The 13,808-nt window shown below is 36.3% G+C and overlaps 1 protein-coding gene across 1 annotated transcript in view; it reads left to right on the top strand.

Moving 5' to 3' along the window:
- Positions 1–13,808, top strand: part of LOC120517213 (syntaxin-binding protein 4-like) — a 173,700-nt gene that overhangs the window by 117,723 nt on the left and 42,169 nt on the right. Inside the window, exons 23-25 of the mRNA XM_039739381.1 lie at positions 1,169–1,285; positions 5,665–5,714; positions 8,372–8,514. Of these exons, the coding sequence (XP_039595315.1) occupies positions 1,169–1,285; positions 5,665–5,714; positions 8,372–8,514 (310 nt within the window). The remainder of the gene's footprint in view (positions 1–1,168; positions 1,286–5,664; positions 5,715–8,371; positions 8,515–13,808) is intronic.

Here is a 13,808-nt window from a genome sequence, read left to right as displayed (position 1 = left end):
TCGTTGGCCTTTCTTGTCAAATGCCTTGTTCATGTTAAACATCGTGCTTGCTTTGAAAGATGCAACAACACTTAAATGCTTTTTATTCTGCCAGGCATTTGGGACAGTTTCATTAATCAGCTAATAGTCTGTGGCTTCCGATATTTTGGATAAATCTAGGTTATCAATATTTTACATCCATTCACCTATTTCGTATGTTAAGCTTGAACAGTAAATCATTCTTGAGAGATTTTATATTCATACTTTTAAGCAGTAAAGGGCACCTTTTTCCATGCTGTTAAGTAGAAGGATATATGTTGTGTACCGCCTTTCTTTTTCTAGTTTCACTGTTTATCCAGTCACCTGCTAAAGAGTGATGTTATCTACTGCAAAAAGGCCCACATGCACTTTTTATCCCAGTAGCCTGTTTGAGATCACTGTTCTTTTTTTATTTTTGTCATCTCTCAAAATTGTACAATGTATGTATGTCCCTGTGCTTCTCTCTTCAAATGGTGGCAGGGGTACCCATCCTAGATAGTTAAAAAACTAGGCATATGCTGATTAACTCACTAACTGAAGGTAGAATTGAAAATGGTAAGTAATAGACTGTTATCATCTGCCACTCCCAGTGGCTCCCATAAGCAACAGTACTAGTAAGTTCATGCAATGCATTCTCTGTCAGAATTTTCTTAAGCCTTTGAAAAGACCACGCCTTTTAGATATGGATATCTAGACCTCAGTGTTTAAATTGCTTAATACAGCCGAAGCCCTGCTAGTGCTGGAACTGCTGTCTTGATAATCTGCAAATACAAATGACATGTATGTATGTGTTTTATGTATTGTGAGAGCATAACCCCCATCCAACTCCTCAGCGCTCTCATACTTTCTTACATTGGATAGAATTTATTAAAAATGCACTTTTTATGCCTTTTTTCTGTTTATTCCTGGAGGCATTCTTATCATGAACTTAGTAGGCTTTCCTGGGTCCAGCTTATCTGTCTACCAAGAGATTTGAAACCGAGGGGGAAAGAAAAAAAAAAATCAATATCTCAATCAATAGTATGTTGCCTCCAGATTTTTTTTTTTTTTTTTTTTATAACCCTTTTTGTTTGTTTTGAAAGCAGTGTCTCTGTTCCCACAGGTGCTATAGGCCTTCTGTTAGAACATTATTATGTTGATATTCTTTTAGGAGGAGCTACAGGATTTGAAAAAAAGAGTGGCAGTTCTGGAGTGCCAGCTTCGTAAATCTGAGGTCACAAAGAAGGCTTATGAGGTCTCTACAGAAAAATTGCTGAAATTTATTGAGGTATAGTAATGCCTGTTAAGAATGTCCCCATATGTTTGTTCGATTTATTTGATTTGGCGCTCTGGTAGGGCCAGATAAATTAAGTCCTAGAAAATATGTACATTAGCTCTAAAGTGCGCCAGGTAATCTTTCACAGGCTGTCCCCAGTGAAAGCATATTTTCGAAACAATGCTGACTCTCGCAGCTCATTCTCACGCACATTGGCGGGGCCCAGGGGGTTGAGGCCATGTTTGCATTGCAGAGCTGTCTTACACTAACAAAATGCTAAAAAAAAAAACACACACCTTGTAGGGTTACATCCATTAAGTTTTATATACTTAATGGTTAATAGTGAATAGACCCCCTTACGAAAGTGAACAGTTCCAGTTCAGTTAGCAGAAAGCAAAAATCTGAGATTACTGGATATAATTATGTCTGTTCTTTGGCTTCTCTTTTATTATTTTTTTTTTTAACCTCAATCAAACAGTGCAATAAAAATAACAGGCACTATCTGTAATATATTGATTGGGGGATTAATAGTAGAAAGAGACTTCGAATTAAGCCAAACTTGAACATGTGGTGTCACAAAAGCAGGTTCTGTCTGAGATTCTGCCTTCAAAAATCAAAATTCTGTTGTGTTGTTATTGTAGTTTTCATACTCTGATACTAATATCTGTGGGTCACTTTCAAAGTTTAACACTGTGCCCAATTTCATCAAGCTGTGGTGGTACTAAAGAATTCTAAAAGCATAGTCATAATCATTTACTGTAGCTGAGTTGCATTCTAAGATGCAGGTGGCATTGATCATGTTTACAGATATCAAATGGAAAGCCATTGAACTATTTGCTTTGAAAATGCATGCAGTGGATATATATTTTGATCTATTGATTACTGAGTATTTGCTGTATGTATTTTGAAATTGCTGGCAATCTTGAAAAGCACACATTAAAATCATTATTTTATGTGGGACAAAGTGAATAATATTCATCTAAGTAAAGAATGTTAGTTACTCATGAAATCAAGATTTAACTGAACAAGTCTCACTTGAATATGCCTCGTTTTACAATCACGGCTCAATTGGTTCCATGAACGCAAAGTGTTTCTCATTAACTCAAAACGACAACTTACGGTTATGCACACACTCAAAATATTTAAACAGCCTCAAGAAACCATCATTAAGAACATCTGCCATGACTCAAAAAAGCACAGGGGAGAGTGCAACATCTACACATTAAGTAACTATCACTTTAAGTGTGAAGCTGATGGGATGCTTAATGTATTATGGAACAGCTTGATAAAGAAGCAGAAGAACATATATAATTGAGACAGTGTCAGTCTTTTCAGCAGATGAATGAAACATAATACTTGATCAATAATAACACAAAAAAGGAAATGCACCCTTTGTTAATAAAGTGAGAGAGGAATTTATGAATTGCATTATTAAATATTAATAAAATTATTCAAATGAAAAAAGATTATTTGAATTTTCCAGTCCGATTGTGAACATACTAGTTTATGAATGTCACACTTTAAACATTATCAATCAAACTTTTATTTATATAGCACCTTTCATATATGAAATGCAGAACCCAAAAGAATAATCTTGAGTTCCCTTAACCATCGTATTTTGAAGGAACGCGTGCACCATGGATCCTAAAGGGTTGTTGGATGAAATATGACTTTTTATGCATTAAATATAACCACAAACATCTATATAAAAATCATCAGTACAAGTACTATACTATATGGCAAATTTTTGTAACTAATGTTTCTATTTTACTGGCTGATTGTCAGGTGCAAAATTTGTCTTTGTAATGTTTCACAAGTGAGACTATTATAAGAATAATAAAGAGAATGATTGCGATTAATTATTGTGGTTTGTAATTGAATCTGTTTAACCTCTTTAGTGTTAAACCCAAGTGTTTCTCCGGCTGCGAAAACCCTGCTAAAAATGTCTGTCCCGAATGTCACTTGGGCAACTGTACAGATGTATCTTCTGTAAGCTTTAGAGCTGAGAATCACTCTGGCTGCAAACGTGCTGTCAGTGCTGCCATTCTTTGGAGAAATTATGTCTGAACCGTCCATTGAAGCAAAAGTTCAGAGCATTTACATTCTGGACTGATGTGTCGGCATTGATTAAAGTCTCATGGCTTATAAGGGTAGACTGTCATTGATACAGTACATTTTATCAAAAAGAGCAATATTTGGCATAAATTTTTACAAGCATTGTGAATCTAAAATGCAATACATTTGCAATTCGGTTTTGTACACAGGGAAAGGGACAATATTTGATCCGAAATACAATCAGTACGGCACTGCTATGTCATTGGTGCTGCTGGATAAAGGTTACTTTGTAACTATGGACAATTTTTATACTTTGCCAGAGCTATTTGAACTCTTGCTACAGAGAAAGACTGAAGCGTATGGAACAATGCATCACAACTGTTGTGACATTCCAGAAGACTTTGGCAGAGCTAAACTACAGAGAGGTGCACTAGTTGCTTGGCAAAAGGGTAAAGTGCCTGCGCATTGAAATGGAAAGGCAAGAAAGATGTTTGTCGTCTTAGCACTATACATAATGCAGCTACACTGTACGGGCAAAATGCATCAAGCAACTTACGAAGCCTTGTGCTGTGGTCAACTAGAGTAGTATGATGGGTGGCATAGATTGTGTGGACCAAGAATTGACTTTCTCTCCCATTATGCAGAGACAACAAAAGAAATACTATAAAAAGGTATTTTGTTATCTGGTGGAACAGTGCATTTGGAATGCATTCGTCCTATACAAACAAAAAGTTGGCGAAACTGCATCTTATGCAAACTTTACATGCCAGCTTGTAGAACAAATCCTTGCCGCACATCCACCATTCATACTACCGCTAAAGAGAAGTTGCCAGCCCAGCACATCATAAATCAATCCAGAGCATTTTATTGATTATGTACCTCCAACAGAAAAAAAAAAAAACAGAATCCAACTTGTGCCATTCAAAAACTGATAAATCTGGGAAGAAAATATGAAAAGAAACACGCTTTTATTGTCCCAACTGTGACCTTGGATTGTGTCTTTAACTGCAATTTAAGATTTAAGTGTGCCATTTTGTTCTTGTAGGATGCATTTCTATGAACATCTCTGTACTGCTTAATCACTGAGGTTTTCTGACTTTGTACTTTTACTAATTAAAGATTTTATCTTCAAGAACCACACCTTTATAATCTATTATTTATTACTATATATGAGTATGTTTATATTTTCTTTTGAGCTATCAGCATGTGCTCCTAACCTCTCCGTCTCTCTTTGGGTTCTCAGTGACAAAAATGCCTGGAATGTGAATGGTGGAATATCTTCATTATATATTAGTAATGCTTAGTGTTTTTCAACAGATGATATAGCTTTTAAGTTTTTATTATTTTGTAGGGAAGATCTCAGATTAATTTAAGCAATGCTGTAACCAAAAATGTAGCAACATTTGGTATGGTAAAAATAAATTTAAATTCTTAGAACATTTTGTCCTGGGTTTGTCTCTAATTGATTGTGAAATTCATGAACTGTCAAGCTATAACACTGTGCTAACCTTCATCTTTAGCCTGGTATGGAGCAGGCTAAGAGACGGCACATAGTTACCACAGATATCAAATGCAGCTTGCCCTAATCCTCTTTAGTAGAACAGAATCTGATTGAAATAAACCACACTTGTTAAATTAAGCAAGGTTTATTCACTAAGCATGCTTAATGGACTACCTCAAACCAGATTGAAAGTATTTTTGCAGAGAATTCATTTAGGTTGGAATCAGCATCAAATATAAGTTAATTCCGCACTATGAAATTTAAGATTCATTTAAGTTCTGTCTCCATGCTTTGTTGTAAATAAAATATGGGGACTCTCTAAATTTAATGAACCTTGTAATACCATATGGTCTTCTCAGTAACAGTTTTGTTTTTTTTATATTACCTTTTGTCGCCCTTTCAAATCTAACACTGAGATATTCATAAAGAGGAGACATCCAAATGGAACAAATCACTGTAAAGGAATCTTTTGTCTAGTCTATAGAGAAACGCGTCTTTTGTCATACTCTAGCCAAAGGGTGCCCAAGTTTGGTACTGGAGGGCTGCAAAGAACCCACCAGTTCAATATCTAACTTTTTCATTTAAGAATGATCTGAGAAGTAAGATTGAAAATGCTAGCAAGCCATAAAATAAGTTTTGTTTCAGTAAAGGTTTAGCTTCTAATTAAGCAATTGGATTGGGGAAAAAACATGCAGCTACTGTTGCTCATCAAATAATCTGTGTTGTTGATGGGTTGGGGGATAAGGGTTTCCAAGTTATTATTCAGTTTCACATTGAAAATAAAATTTCAAATATTGATCATCATCATCTCTTATAATGTGCTTTACTTCTGCAGGTTGTTCACGAGACTTTAATGGACAGTCCATCCACCCTTACAAACCCAAGGTAAGACTTATTGTCCTTGCGTACTTAACCTGATTGTTTGACTTCTAACTGTGTGCAAGGTTCCCTTCACTTAACTACAGGACATAGTGGCAGCTCCTGTCTTTAAAATAGAGACACCTTGAACAAGACCCTTAACCTGCAATTGCTTCGTCCTGGGTATGGCGTTAATCTGCATCCAGCCCAACAAGCAGGACCTCTGGCTTGCAGGGAAAATGCGGGGGTTGGTGGCAGGATTGATACTCTAGCCACTGCGCAAAACAAAAAGAAAACATCACACTGAGGTGTCACGTGTTGCATAGCTGAACTCGGGTCCCAATCCACGTGATCCATCATGTGGTTGGTGCACCAACACGCCTAACCCCCTCCTCCTCCTCTTCTGGGCTGTCCCGTGGCCTGGAACCCCTGCAGATTTTATTTTATTTTTCTCCAGCTATCTGGAGTTTTTTTTCTGTCCACCCTGGCCATCGGACCTTACTCCTTTTCTATGTTAACTAATGTTTTCTTATTTTAATTTCTTATTTTGTCTTTTATTTTTCTTTTCTTCATTATGTAAAGCACTTTGAGCTACTTTTTGTATGAAAATGTGCTCTATAAATAAATGTTGTTGTTGTTGTTATGGCGGTTCCTCTGAGATTCTCTGTGTAATGTAGGAGCTACTTAAAACTAAAAAATAACACTCAAGACAACCATCTTGAAAACATACAAAGTTCAAAAAACACAAAGTGTTTTCCGTGCACTTACCATTCTTGATTAAAACAGTGTCTGATTGGTACTGTACTTCAACATCTTTTTTTTTTATATCCCTCATCTTCAGCATTGTGTGCTGTGGCCACAACAACCAACCCTTTATCAGCATGGCAACAAAGAATAAGGAAGAGCCTCTGGACAAGCCTATGGTTTTAATATTCATCTGTAATACACTTAAAATGGCTATCTTTGTTCACCTTTTTTTTTTAATAAAGTACATTTTAAATCTAAATCAACATATAATGGAATGGCAGCAGTAGATAAAACTGAATTTAATACTGTTAAAAACTTGATGAATACTTACAGTACTTAGGTATTAATATAACAGGTTTCTAATATGTTTCTTACTTTTGGGAGATGTACTACCATATTCATTTCGCTTTGTGTTTACTTTTCAAAATTCATAATCTGTGGTAATGTTGTTGTGCTTGGGCTTATGGAGTTCCATATTGCATGCCAATTGCTGGAGCCTCAAGGAAGTGTGGTGGCCAAATGATAAAATACAAAATTACTTTCTTTTAGACTGAATTCTAACTAGTGCAGAAGAAGTTACTTGGAGAACTCTTCTGCCTTTTCCTGTTTCTTGTGCAGTAGGAAACATTTGTGCAGTTGCTTGTTTCCCAGTAGAACTTTTGTTTATTGCAATACTGTATACTTCAGGGAGAATGAAGCTGAATAGACTTTAGGTTCAGAAGGGCACATCCCTTAAGGGCAGTGAAAAAAACAGCCTACTATGAAACCATGATTGTTGACTAGAATTATTGTTGTACATGTGACACTTGCCACGCACATGAAAAATCAAGATTCCATTTAGTGCTAAAAATGTAAAGTTATGTTCCTTCTGTAGCAAAATTGCAAAGAATATGCTTATTACAAGATATGTTTATTTAGAAGCCCAAATTATCAGTCACTACACTCTACACAGTACCTTGCAGTGTGTGCACAAGGCCTTTACTTGATTAAAAACTCAGAATAGTGAAAGTCATCTGTATAGAAAGAAATAATGACCATGTAACCCATTTGGTGAACAATAATGTGTAGCATTTTAACAAGAAGTCAAGGTCATGGAAATTTAAAATAAATTAATGCAGGTATGGAAAACACATGCGGAGGAAGTCCATAACTGTTTTATATAATTGTAGAGCTTTTTCTAATGGACACAAGGATAAGAATCTTTTATATAATTAAGAAAATGAATGAGGTTCAAAACAGTCAGAAAGAGCTCTAATGATGAAATAACTGCAAAAAATGTTTTTTGTTCCTATCACAGATTATTTGAATACAGATCACTTGAGAAATTGGGGCCCACACTAAAATGGGCAGTTTCATATTATCAATACTGTAGTTCTGACCAGTTACAGTATGTGCTAGATATAAGTGGCCTTATTTCATGTTTCCTTAGACATTCCTTTGATAATAATCAAAAAGTCAAAGTAGAATTACTTTTTTAATCCACCTTTCATGCTTAGTATTTGGATATTTCCACTATTGGGGAGGGATTTTTTCATCTATATATTTAGTCCTTTTTTCTATATCCCCAAACCGAAACTGATAAACTTAAGTGCAAAACAGAACCTTTAACAAAATCATTGCTGCTCATCATGTGATGAAAAGATAACCATGCTGATTGCTTTTGCTTTGTGAAGACCTAAATACAGGGAATGTTCAATTTGCTTACTCGATGCATGCCCTACACTCACTTTTAGTATTTAGCATCTCAGTTCATGGCCAAGAAAACAAAGGGGAGGTGGGTCATGTTGTTTAGGTACTTTACACAGAAAATATAATAATGTACCATTAATGAACAAAATGTATGTCCATATTATTAGCAAATTTAAATTACTGCAGTATTTACTTTTTGTTATTACCTTGCATTGTTACAGTATTTAACAAGGTGAATTTTATTATAGCTCAGGAAGTGACCGTAAACTGGGCATCTCCTGTCACACACTTGCAGTACAGCTGGGACGAAGGAGACCCCATTCAGGAGCTGCTTTAGCCACAGAAGCAAGAGATCTTAGCCAGTCTATCCGATCCATCCTGGAAGTAGAGTGTAAGTAGACTTTTTGTCTTAAAAATTATAGGTGGATCATGTCTGGTCATGTTTTCCTAGTACACTGATTTTAGGAGCCCCATTTATAAATTTGCAGTTTTTTCCTAGCAGATATCTCATCCAGTAAAGCCATGAAAAAGTCTACTATCATTTCTATATTAGCTAAATGAGTAGTAGGATCAGGTAGGTGGCGGAAATGCTTTATTAAAAAAAGAAGAGAAAAAAAGTAGGTCACTGGAGAAAGTGCCGCACTGGGAGACACTCTCCTGACACAGCAAATGATGTTACAGTCACCACTGGCTGAGCAGTTGATATGTTGCTTGGAAACATCAGTTGAAGAGTGCGATTTGCTGGCCTCTTAAAGAAGTAGGCATGTCATAGTGTATATAAACATGCTTGCATTGGAAAGAATGCCATTAAGCTGTGAGGCAAGATTTCCAATACGGGAACAGCTTAATCAGTAGGACAAAGAAGGAATATCATGAGTCCTTAGAATGTTGTATTATGAAATATTAATCACTTATGATTCCTGATCTTCTTTTCTTTTTGTAGAGAGGTGAATTAACTTACTTTTTCTTGGTGATATACTAAAACTTAATCAGAAAATGTGAGTCAATTTCTAATAGTACAGTGTAATGAGTAAAACTGTCTTTCTTAGAAGATAATATACAATTCAGTAAAATGAAGTAGGGTATGGAAGTTCCAGCTGATAGTGGTAAGGGTGAAAAGAATTAGATGGTACATAGAACCAACCTATACAATTGCACAAGGTTGAAAATGAAGCTTACTGAAAGTCTAATGACTTTCATCATTCATTTACTTTAGTGTTTCTATCAGTAGTGGCACATACAGAGAGGCTAATTATATTTAGGTAAATTACATATTAGTTGAGGCAATTTCTATTGTATTGTTTGACAAAGTATTAGTTAGCTATAGTATGTACTTGGATTGTATTTTTGGGTGTAATAGGAATGCCACCTTTCAAAAGCATATATTCCTCAATTTTTATGTGTTTATGGTTTGACATGTGAAGTACACAGTTGTATGCCTTTTCCAGTGTCCAGTGCTGTTCATTTACCTAACAACTGCTAGTCAATATTCAGATTTGAATTTTAACTAATAATCCTTCATCTGTGGAGTAATTACCAGATGAGCAGTCTCTTGTGGCCACATTAACTTTGTCATGACTTAAGGGCACTTGATTTTATTTTCATTGCCTGCAGAGGTACATGTAATGGTTTGTGCTTGCTTTTATGCCAGCTCATTCTGAAAATTCTGCAACTGCATAATAGAAAGGCCTGCCTCAAATGTATAATAGGCTTTGACTGGCATGAATGTGTTTTTATTGTGGCAAGAATCATACTTGCTGTTAACTTCTTCGTAAAATATCATTGACCATATTGAAGAAGACAAAAATCAATAGTAATGTGAACAGACTGGAGGTGGTTGACATGTCTAACTCCAGCAAAGATTTTTTTTTATCAAGCAGCCCTGTGCTGCATTGCTTCATAAATTAACTGAATAAGCCTAACACTAAGCCTAATATCTTGAAACATACATCTTTCAATCTGACCCAATATTTCTGTTCTTAATCAGATAAAGGTTTGTACTGATGGTGGAGGGGGCCTGTCTCAATGACACCTGGACCAATGAAAGAATCAAACCTGAACAGGGTACCAGTCCATAGTCCACATTCACTCACATTGGGCCAATTTAGTTTCGCTACCAATTAACATGGGACATGTTAGGGTGAAAAACCAAAGGACCTGATAAAAATCCTCCACAGACAAGGAGAGAACATGGAAAGTCTACTCGGACAGTGACCAAGCTAGGTTACTAATTCAGTCTTCTGGAATTGTGAGGCAGCAGCACTAACCAGTGTGCCATCTTACCACACTTTTTTTTTTGTGCTACTGCTTAAGCATCTGATAATATGTGGAAAGATAACGTACTGTATTCTCTATTAAGCTCATGGAAAAGTGATTTTTTTTTAATACAGATGAGGCCTAGCTTCTGAAAAACATAAATGAAAATGAGCTCAACAAGCATTAGCAAGTTGCTTCCCAGTGGGATGAAAAAAGCTATTAACTTGAAAGCATTGTAGCCATTTGTATGGTGTTGATGCTTGTTCCTCAGACGTGCTTCCAGACCAGCTTTGCAGAAAAGTGTTAGGAGGATTTCTTATTTTCAATCCATACAGTAGCAGTTTCTCACTTTAAAACTACGTGGTGTGGACTTTTCTTTTTAAAGAGAGCTTTTCATCCTCCTGTTTTCTTGCTGTTCTTTTTTTCTGAGTAGTATTCTGGCAAGTGAGAGAGATAATTAAGAGATTACAATTGATTTTATGCCTTGTAAGCTGCAAGTTTCCATGGATCCCATGCTATCTCAAGTGGGGCTGCACGTGATAGGATAGTATAGAGCTTATACACATGTCTCCTTTGAGTTTGCCCAGTGGACATGAGTGAGTCTGTATTTGTCTCATTCACATATTACAAAGCTCTTTGTAGGAAAACCTTTTATGATCTAGACTCAAGCATAGGGTGTAGTCAGACTGGACAGAAGTAGTAGGAGTTAAGTTTGTCATTTACCGAATAACCTGGTACAGGAGAGGGAAAAAAAAAATCTTGAGTATAAAGACAACCATTAACTGAAATGCGTATCACCTTTAGCACAACACAAATTCATATATATAGTCTCCTGTACAGTGTTTGTTTCACACAGTATAATAGCATGAGGATTTGGGATGATGAGCAGAGGAGGAAAGATGTACACACACGTACTTATTACCGGAGTGAAAGATAAACCACAGAAAGTAAAGAAAGCAGAGTTCTGCTTCCAGATTCAGCATTACAGTACAAAACTTTCATTTATGCAAAACAGATAAATAAGACTCAGGTACTGTGCAAAAACTTTTTTTTTTTTTTTTGACTGGCTGTATAGTGCTTACCAATTCCTCATCCCTCTTCAGTTTTTATACTTTGAAGTCTGCTTCTTAATTCATTATTTTATGGGTATTTTGTACTGTATAATACATTTAATGTCAGTTCACTTTATTATTTCAAAGTCTTTGTTTGTTTAGTCTTTTATCAGGTATAAGTCCAATTAAGTAGCTACAGTGGTGTGAAAAACTATTTGCCCCCTTCCTGATTTCTTATTCTTTTGCATGTTTGTCACACAAAATGTTTCTAATCATCAAACACATTTAACCATTAGTCAAATATAACACAAGTAAACACAAAATGCAGTTTTTAAATGATGGTTTTTATTATTTAGGGAGAAAAAATCCAAACCTACATGGCCCTGTGTGAAAAAGTAATTGCCCCTTGTTAAAAATAACCTAACTGTGGTGTATCACACCTGAGTTCAATTTCCGTAGCCACCCCCAGGCCTGATTACTGCCACACCTGTTTCAATCAAGAAATCACTTGAATAGGAGCTGCCTGACACAGAGAAGTAGACCAAAAGCACCTCAAAAGCTAGACATCATGCCAAGATCCAAAGAAATTCAGGAACAAATGAGAACAGAAGTAATTGAGATCTATCAGTCTGGTAAAGGTTATAAAGCCATTTCTAAAGCTTTGGGACTCCAGCGAACCACAGTGAGAGCCATTATCCACAAATGGCAAAAACATGGAACAGTGGTGAACCTTCCCAGGAGTGGCCGGCCGACCAAAATTACCCCAAGAGCGCAGAGACGACTCATCCGAGAGGTCACAAAAGACCCCAGGACAACGTCTAAAGAACTGCAGGCCTCACTTGCCTCAATTAAGGTCAGTATTACGACTCCACCATAAGAAAGAGACTGTGCAAAGACGGCCTGCATGGCAGATTTCCAAGACGCAAACCACTGTTAAGCAAAAAGAACATTAGGGCTCGTCTCAATTTTGCTAAGAAACATCTCAATGATTGCCAAGACTTTTGGGAAAATACCTTGTGGACTGATGAGACAAAAGTTGAACTTTTGAAGGCAAATGTCCCGTTACATCTGGCGAAAAGGAACACAGCATTTCAGAAAAAGAACATCATACCAACAGTAAAATATGATGGTGGTAGTGTGATGGTCTGGGGTTGTTTTGCTGCTTCAGGACCTGGAAGGCTTGCTGTGATAGATGGAACCATAAATTCTACTGTCTACCAAAAAATCCTGAAGGAGAATGTCCGGCCATCTGTTCGTCAACTCAAGCTGAAGCGATCTTGGGTGCTGCAACAGGACAATGACCCAAAACACACCAGCAAGTCCACCTCTGAATGGCTGAAGAAAAACAAAATGAAGACTTTGGAGTGGCCTAGTCAAAGTCCTGACCTGAATCCAATTGAGATGCTATGGCATGACCTTAAAAAGGCGGTTCATGCTAGAAAACCCTCAAATAAAGCTGAATTACAACAATTCTGCAAAGATGAGTGGGCCAAAATTCCTCCAGAGCGCTGTAAAAGACTCATTGCAAGTTATCGCAAACGCTTGATTGCAGTTATTGCTGCTAAGGGTGGCCCAACCAGTTATTAGGTTCAAGGGACAATTACGTTTTCACACAGGGCCATGTAGGTTTGGATTTTTTTTTCTCCCTAAATAATAAATAAAAACCATCATTTAAAAACTGCATTTTGTGTTTATGTGTGTTATATTTTACTAATGGTTAAATGTGTTTGATGATCAGAAACATTTTGTGTGACAAACATGCAAAAGAATAAGAAATCAGGAAGGGGGCAAATAGTTTTTCACACCACTGTATGTTAGATGGCCCTATTTAATAACTAAAACTGTTTTTCTGTTTAACGTATTACAGCTCCTATTTGCAAACATTGTCAGACATTTAAAGGCAAACTTTGCCATAAAGGATCTTTATGCATATTAGTAAACAATCAGAAAAATGCATATTCATGCCACTTAGTCAAGTTAAAGATGAATTAATGAAACCCACTCTCCTAAATGCAGCACTTTTCCAGCTACTTTAAGGGTGCAAAATGTTAAAGGGTTTTTTGTGTTTTTGACTGCAGAAATCTCACATCCATGTATCAATCCAGTTCAGCTCAGACTGCAAAATAAATCTGTGTAGGTACTTTCCTAATACATTGGTTTTATCCTGGACAGAGTCTTACAATTAAACAATATTTAGTCTCTTCTTTCATTTTAGCATAAATGTAGCAAAGGGGATAGATCAAATTTAGAAGTGTATTTTTTCTACCCCCTTCCCCTTCTTTTTCATGACATCATAAAACTTTTTTCATAATGTGACAAAACGCTCTTTTTGTTCTATATATTATACATTACAAGATGTTCTTATTGAACTACATAC

Source organism: Polypterus senegalus, chromosome 17 (genome assembly GCF_016835505.1).
Source record: "Polypterus senegalus isolate Bchr_013 chromosome 17, ASM1683550v1, whole genome shotgun sequence".
Lineage (NCBI taxonomy): Eukaryota > Metazoa > Chordata > Cladistia > Polypteriformes > Polypteridae > Polypterus > Polypterus senegalus.
This window is presented reverse-complemented; position numbering and strand designations above follow the sequence as displayed.